The following is an 8052-nucleotide window of genomic DNA, read 5'->3' on the forward strand; positions in this document are numbered from 1 at the left end:
AATTAAATGTAACTAGTAATTAATAACTAATAACTAAATGTAGCCACACTAGCTTCGAGGGATTTGAGGTGAGACATGTAAAATACTAGGTCATGGTGGGTGCTGGAAGACAAAAGAATGAATCACTTAATAGGAATGGCTGTGGGGAAGGGCTTGAAGGAACCATCCTCTCGCTTCCATGTGAACCATGAACATTAAACATGGAGAAATGAGGAGCGGCGGCAGGTCCATTTGGGATGCATAGTCTTCAGAGGATTCTGAAACAACAACAGCATTTGGTTTCCTCTACACCACTTTCCCCTCCCCCGCAAGCCCAGGGAGTGGGCAGCAGTGGTGCTTTGTGATGTCAAAGCCACCCTAGGACTGCCATTGGCTGGGACGCTGCCTGTATGATCAAACAAAGCTCAAGGGCGTGGCTTTGCCTTGTCACCAGGAGGGCATATATAGGGAGGGCAAGAGCTCTGGGACATCTCCCCCTGGGAAGCTTCAATATAGCTGTGGAAGTCTGGACTCTACAAGAGCCTACTAGAGACATTCTACAACCAACCCCAATCATGGAAAAGCCAACTTCAAGCACCAATGGGGAGAAGATGAAGAGCCCCTGTGAATCCAACAACAAAAATGATGAGGTAAGATTGTTAGGTTTTGAAGGGAAGGCATGGGTGAAAGAGGACACACTGGAGAGGGGTGGCCTAAACAGCAACACAGGAATACTGCAGACACCCAGGAAGTGGGGGGCCTGCTTAATGCCAGAGCCCACCCCGCCAAGCTTACAGGCTGGGGTGCTTGTAGGTGGCTGGTGGGAGGGGCCTGGGCAGTATGGCTTCCCGCCTGGCAGGATATTGACAAGATGGTTTATGATCAGGCTGTTTGGTCCTTTTCCAGTGGGATGTCATTGTGGTGCGTCTTGGAACTTTGCCCAGCAAGATACGATAGGAAAGTTTCTTTAGTTGGGCCTTTGTCTGCCTTGTGTTACAAATGATTAGCAAGATTTTTCTCCCAGCCCTAACCCCATGGAATGTTTCACTTTGACCAAGGTCTGCAAAATAGCAGGGAGCTTACTAAATGGTGGTTTGGACTCACACTTTTGTCTTCTACTTTAGTATAAAAGGACGAGGGGCGTTGTTGAGTATCTGGCTGCCTCCTGCTGAATAGGGAGCTGTAATCAGGTTTGGGCCAAGCAGTGGGTGTTGGACTTCAGAGTGGCTTTCCTGGAGGCACTGATACTGGACTTGGCAGGAGGAGAAGGCTGATGGTATCCATGGGTTGCAGGGGTGGCTGGACGAGGGAGTCGGCCTTCCCGGGAGATAAAGCAGGATATGAAGGTGAGTATACATGGGCCAATTGTAGTATCAGGAGGAGGAAGATTAAGGGCCCTAAGAAAGGGGCCACCTGTTATCCCAGTGCTGAGTGCAGCAGAGATGTTTAGTTCTGCTAACACTAGAATGAGATGTAGAGCCTGCTTAGTGTGTGTGGAGGAAGATGAGACAGAAGCTACTAAAGGAACCTGGATGGTCTGCTTGTTAGGCAAAATGTTAATGTTTACACTGAAACACCAGGGTACATGCTCCTGACCAATTGGCCAGTAGGCAGAGATAAGAGTTTGTGCCATAAAGGAAGAAGACACTGGGGGTGGACAGACAAAAGTTGTAGGTTATGGTAGCAAGCAATGAGAAGGTGGGGGTTGAATTCAAACCCTTTGTTTTAACTTTTATATTTTTCTAAGTTGAATAGCTGCCAGCAAGGGTAGCCCCTCTGAGGGCCTGATAGGAAATGGTGGTGGGGGAGGAGGTGAAGGCTGTTTGGTTTTGGAGAGAGAGGGAGAAATGGGTTTTTGTAACTATTAGCCACTGTGGTCCTGATAGGGCAGAAGGATATAGGTTGCAGTTGAGGGAATTGTTTGTGGATTTTTTCCAGGGAGCGCCTTTGAGTTGGATACATGGAGAGCGGCGCCGTCAGAGAGGGGAGGGGTTGGTAAGAGGTGTGGGAGGGGTTGGTAGGAGGTGTTTTATGGAATCTGACTGGTAACATCTTCAGTTAAGAGGCTATGAGGCGAAGGAGGGTGACAGCCGTGTGTGTGACAGTGTGGGTAGATTTGATGGATTGGGGGAAAAGGTGTTTAGCCGAGCAAGATTATAAACAGGTTTGGGGAATGAATTGGTCAAGTAGGTGAGATGCAGGTTTATTTTGGACTGAGTTCATGTGGCCAGGTTGACAGAAAGGGTTGTGAATTGCTGGATTTGTGTGGACAAACAAATTTAACAGTTGGAAGGAAGAGGGGAGTGTGACTGATTTCCAAGGCAATGTGTGAGGCTGATGAAGGGGTCTCAACTCTTAGAGGCTAGGGGATGGAACTTCGAGTATCCCACAGACAAAGAGGACAAAAGAAGAAAGAGGAGATTTGAGTAGAAGTGAAATTTTGGAAGGTGCCCTGCAGTCATACCTCTTGGATTAGTGTGACAATTTGGTAGGACTATTCAGGGACGTGGGGAAGGGAAACCAAGAAAGATCTGAAATCAAGTAGGAGAAAAAAGATTGGAAATTGGCGACGGAGAGTGTTATGGACTAGGGCATTTGTATTGGCAACTTCTGGAATTCTTGTTAAGTACAGTGAGGTTGGTCCTGTGAGGGAAGGAGAATAATTTGGGGGTGAACAAATCTCTACATGTGGATCTGGTGCTCTTTTTAGTTTGGAATGGTGCATTCAGTGTGGAAAGGATGTTAGCTTTGCCCCAGTCAGAGTAGTTAGGATAACCTGGTGAGACTCATCCACTTAGGTTGGAGAGGGGAGGAGGAGGAGTCTGTGATTCAGACCCAGTCTCCTGGTTGTAGGGACAGAGAGGAGTGTTCTGAGAATGGACTTTTAGGCTGGGTCAGTAAGCATTTGCATACTGTCTCATTAGATGTTGGGTGAGGTGTAACGCCGGCCAAGTATTCCATATAGAAGGGGGAGAGAATACAGGGAGATTCTGGAGGATAAAGGGGCATTTATACATGAGCTTAAATGGGCATACACTGAGGGGCTTTTGGGAAATGACTCATAAATGCATGAGGAACAGTGGGAGAAGTGAAGTCCAGGTCATTTTATCCTTTAGGGAAGGTTGGTTAGTTGCTGTTTTCTAAAAAAAAATTTCCTGAAGATTCTGGGTGGTAAGGAATATGCAAAGCCCATTTAATGTTTAGAGCCTTTGCCACCTGTTGGTTAAACTGTGAAACAAATTGGCCCATTGTCTGACTGGATGCAAGAGGGGAGTTTAAACCGGTGGATAATATGGGTGGAGAGAATAGAAGCGATGGTGTGCGTCTTTTCGGTGGTGGTAGGAAAAGCTTTTATCCATCCAGAGAATGTATCTACCATTGTCAGAATGTAGAGGAATGTATGGGGGGCATGTGAGTAATGTTGATTTGCTAGTCTTGCCCTGGTAAGTGTCCTCAGGCTTTGTGGTTGAAAAGGAGGTGGTTTGATAGCTTCCTGAGGGGAAGTCTGAGTGCAAAGGCAACATGCCTTAGTAATATGTTTGAGATGGGCAGCTATGGTGGAAGAATGTATATAAGTTTTTAAAAGCTGGAGTAGGGGCAGTAACCGGCATGGAAATGGTTGTGCACATACAAAAGAACAGAAGGTTTTTTCAACTTGGGCAAGACACTTTTATCATTGAGGTAGAACCATTTTTTCCTGAATGGCGCCAGCCCGGGCAAGTGGAGTTTGTTCCTCCTGGGTATATACGGGGTATGCTGGGAAAAATGAGCAATAACGATGGGGTTGTAAGGGCTGCCTGCCAGGCTGCTGAATTTGTTGAAAGGTTTTTCTTGAGTATGCATCTTTAGACTTTTGGCGCCCCTTGCAATGGATAATGGTGGCCATCAGTGGTAGTTTATCCACCCCCAGCAGCTTATGTATAAGTTTGCCATTTCTTGTGGGGGTTCCTTTTGTAGTTAGAAAACCCTGTTCCTGCCAGATTAAGGCATGGGAGTGTAGGACATGGTATGCATATTTGGAATTGGTGTAAATGTTGACCCTCTTTGCCTTTGCTAGGGTGAGGGTCCTGGTTAGGGCAACTAGCTTTGCCTGTTGAGAGGTAGCATGGGGTGGGAGAGCATTGGATTCTAGGAATTTATTTTGAGCAATGATGGCATAGCCAGCTGCTGGACATGGCTGCCTAAAAGAGCTTCCATTAATTAACCATGTATGTGTTCCCTGCAAATAGGCATCTGAAATGTGCTGGAATGGGGAGGAGAGGGAGTCTAAGAGGTCCAGACAGGAGAGAGAGAGAGCTTAGAGTCAGAAGTGCTTACAAGGAGGAGGGTGGCTGAGTTGAGAGTTTTATATCTCTGGAAGGTGATTAGAGGGTTACCCATGAATAAGACATGCAATTCGCTGAAAGTGGATGGTAGGAGGGATAGAAGAAATTGATGGTTTATGAGGTCCTGTGGGTAATAGGAAGATGCAATAGTAATGTGTTGGTAGAGAGGGAGTTTCCGTGCCTCTCTAAGGTTAAAAGTGATGTGGCCACACCCGAGATTTTGAATGAGTGACCAGCCTTGGATGACAGAGTCCAGTTGTTTTGAGAGGTGTAGTGGCTCGTGGGCCAGATGTTTGCCAGAGTAGTCCAAGAGCAAGGCCTTGGTCGGAATATATATACAAAGTACAGGACTTGGGATTGGGCAGCCCCAGTGCCAGGGCAATGAAAAGGGCATTTTTTAGTTTTTAAGTGGGATTTGTTGGGGTAAGCTGGGTTTAGGGGTTTTAGGATGGGCCCATGTGAGGCCACGTATAGTGGTTTGGCCAGCAAGTTAAAGTTGGGAGTTCACAGCCAGAAGTATCCCACAAGGCCTAAGAAGGAGGGGAGGTCCTTTTTTTCTGTGGGGAAGGGGCATGTCACAAATTAGCTCCTTTCATTGTGTTGGGATGGCTCAAGAATTAGGGGTTAGGACAAATCCAAGGTAAGTAACTTTGGTTTGGGCTACCTGAGATTTTGTGGGTTAGCCCAATATACTCGATTATGAAGGAAGTTTAAAACCTGAGTGGTGTGTTGAATGAACAGATTAAGGAACGGGCTACAGAGAAGGAGGTCCTTGACATATTGGAGGAGGGTACTAGGAGCAAGGGGAAGTTCAGCTAGGTCCTTGATGAGGGCCCATCTGAACAGGTGGGGCCTATCCCAGAACCCCTCTAAGAGTACAATCTATGTGTAAGTCCATGTGTAAGTCCTGTAAGAGTACAGGACATGTATTAGGACTTGAGCAAGTTAAAGCAAAAAGACTTTAGTAAGCCGGATTTAAGGGAATAGTGAAACAGTCATCTTTTAGTTCCAATACAGAGGACCCATAAAGATGTGTTCTCTGTCCTCCAGGGTGAGGGTAGAGGAGAGGATGACATATATATCATGCCAGGTAAGGTCGTAAGATTTAGGGAAGCACAGAAATTCCTTGCGGTAGGAGGTAGGATCCATTGAAAAGGAGCCAAGTCTCTTTTTAATATGGGAGAAGTCAGCTAGGGAACTTGAATTCAGATTATGCTTTCAGCCCTCGCGACCTCCTGCAAGGGAAGGACTTTGGAAGGCCTTTGGGCATGTGCTTGGTTTCTGGAGATAGGGGGTTGGGCGTGAGACCTGGTTTGAGGTGGAGAAGGAAGGGGGGATGGAGGGCGACAGTAAGGGGGTGAAGGGGCCGGATCCAAAGGAGAAGGTGGAGGGAATGGTGGTGGGCAGGAGACTGAAGAATGGGTGTGTTGGCCAGGTTGAAATTCAGAGGAGGAAGCCTTGTCCGTAGGAGGAGGCATTTTGGGGGGTTTCTCCTTGTGGAGGAAGATTTGAAATGGTGAACAAAATTGGCAGAAAGAGAGAGAGAGTGAGGCATGAAGCAAAGCACTTCAGATCATTTACCATTGTGTTGGAGAAAGTTTTTTAGATTATGTTGAATTTGGAAGTTGAATGTTCTGTTTTTTGGAAGAGGGGAGTGTATACTCTGGATGGGAGTGAATACCCCAGAGGAAAGTGAGTACTCGATTCTGCCTGGGAGAAGGGACCTGGAGAGTCAGGGTAGCCCTGTAGCTATTCATGCTCCCCAGAGGCCAGACTAGCCAGAGTGGCAAGCGTTCTGAGGCTGTCCCCTGAGAAGGGAGGCTGCGGTCACCTGGTGACTGGGGAGAACTCTCACCCAGCACTGGAATTTTTTTGGAGAACTGGCAGAAATAGAGAGGAATCCACAATGGAGGAAGAGGGAGACTCATTCACTAATTGAAGCCCAGTGTTGGATGTGATGTCCAGCAATGGGGGTGATACTTGTTACAGCTGCCTGGAAAGGGGAAGGAAGGAAAAATAAGATGGAGAGTTTGATCAATATCTGGAGGTTAGCCCAGCACTGGAGAATATGAGAGAATAGGGGGAACAGGACTCAGAACAGGGAGTCCACTCAGGATCTGGAAACAGGCCCCAGTCTAGTTTGTGCTTCTTGCTGTTTGCTGCTTTCTGCTTTCCAGGTTGCAAGAGAAAACTTACCCATCAGAACCCAATCACCATTCTGGGTTTTGACACCAAAATGTTAGGTTTTGAAGGGAAGATGAGGGTGCAAGAAAGACACACAGAGAGGGGACATCTCAAACAACAACACGGGAATATTGCAGACACCTGTGGAAGTGGGGGACCAGCTTCATGCCAGAGCCCACCACTGCTTACAGTCTGGGGTACTTACAGGTATGGGTAGGAGGGAGCTGGGCAGTATGGCTTGCTGCGCAGGAGGATATTGATAAGATGTTCTTATCGTCAGGTGGTTTGGCCCTTTTTCCAGTGGAATATCATTGTGGTGTTCCTTTGCAGCTGCCTGGAAAGGGGAAGGAAGGAAAAATAAGATGCAGAGTTTGATCAATATCTGGAGGTTAGCCCAGGGTTGGAGGATACAAGAGAATAAGGGGAACAGGACTTAAGATAGGGATGTTTCTTTAGTTGAGCCTTTGTCCTCCTTGTGGTCAGGTGGTTTCTCCTGGCCCGAACCCCCATGGAATGTTTCATTTTGACCAAGGTCTGCAAAATATCAGGGATCTTACAAAATGGTGCAGTTTGGACTAACAGGTGATCCTACCCATGCTCCTCTTCTTCTTCTTCCCCATAGATCTCTGCCCTATGATTCCACCTTGTTCTTCTCTGGCACAAACCCCTTCCTCAAACTGCATTCCTTCTCATAAAGTCCCCCTTGCTATCCAGTCTCTATCCTATTCACCCAAAATAATGTCTTTCTGGCCTCTCCCTGTTTTCTCACCAGATGCAGGAGGCACCAAACAAAGTCTTAGCCCCTGAACAGAGTTTGAAAAAGACAAAAACACCAGAATATCCAATAATATTTGTGTATTACCACAAGAAGGGTAGGAAAATAAATTCAAACCAACTGGAGAATGACCAGTCCCAAGAGAACTCCATCGATCCAATCCAAAAGGAGGAGGACGAAGGCGTAGACTTATCTGAAGGATCTTCAAAGGAGGATGAAGACTTAGACTCATCTGAAGGACCTTCAAAAGAGGACAAAGACCTAGACTCATCTAAAGGATCCTCACAGGAGGATGAAGACCTAGGCTTATTTGAAGGATCTTCACAGGACAGTGGGGAGGATTAGTCACACATAGAGAAACCAAATTGGACAAATCATCACTACTGATGGAGATGATTACAATAAAATCAAGTTTGAGGAGTTGATGACTGTGTATATCTCTGTCTGTTTTCTGGTGGTTGGGGGGAAGGAAAGGGAAGAAGTAGGCATTTGAGTAGGGAGGGATATGAGGTCCTGTAGGGTTGGCAGACAGACCCACAGGTTGACAGCCAGACATTGTAAATAAGGACTGGGGGAGGACTGACTCCTCAGACAAATTTTCTTCTTAAAATTTTGTCTTACAGGAAAGGAAGAAAAGGACTTGGTGTTTCTTGGAGCATGTGATTGTGTAGAAGAGCATATAAAAAGATCTATATTGGCCGGGTATGGTGGTTCATGCCTATAATTCCAGCACTTTGGGAGGCCGAGACTGGCAGTCACCTGAGGTCAGGAGTTTGAGACCAGCCTGGC

The 8052-nt window shown here is 46.7% G+C and overlaps 1 protein-coding gene across 3 annotated transcripts; it reads left to right on the forward strand.

Annotated features, from left to right (window-relative positions):
* The first annotated feature begins 469 nt into the window (after positions 1–469).
* On the forward strand, positions 470–7688 carry LOC100997817 (sperm protein associated with the nucleus on the X chromosome N3). 3 transcript variants are annotated; one of them, XM_003918374.5, is made up of 3 exons: positions 566–629; positions 6482–6695; positions 7261–7688. In XM_003918374.5, exons 2-3 carry the CDS (start codon positions 6654–6656, stop codon positions 7606–7608), a joined length of 390 nt encoding a protein of 129 aa, XP_003918423.2. In that variant the 5' UTR covers positions 566–629; positions 6482–6653; the 3' UTR covers positions 7609–7688. The 3 variants fall into 3 exon arrangements, with proteins under 3 accessions (XP_031516540.1, XP_031516541.1, XP_003918423.2); XM_031660680.1 differs by lacking the exon at positions 6482–6695 and having other exon boundaries at positions 470–629; XM_031660681.1 differs by lacking the exon at positions 6482–6695 and having other exon boundaries at positions 480–629; positions 7267–7688.
* Positions 7689–8052: the final 364 nt, after the last annotated feature.

Source organism: Papio anubis, chromosome X (genome assembly GCF_008728515.1).
Source record: "Papio anubis isolate 15944 chromosome X, Panubis1.0, whole genome shotgun sequence".
NCBI classification, from domain to species: domain Eukaryota; kingdom Metazoa; phylum Chordata; class Mammalia; order Primates; family Cercopithecidae; genus Papio; species Papio anubis.

Coding starts and splice junctions, on each gene's coding strand:
- LOC100997817 (XM_031660680.1), top strand. CDS start 555: ATGGAAAAGCCAACTTCAAGCACCAATGGGGAGAAGATGAAGAGCCCC. Junction 630..7,260: donor CCAACAACAAAAATGATGAG/GTAAGATTGTTA, acceptor TTTTCTCACCAG/ATGCAGGAGGCACCAAACAA.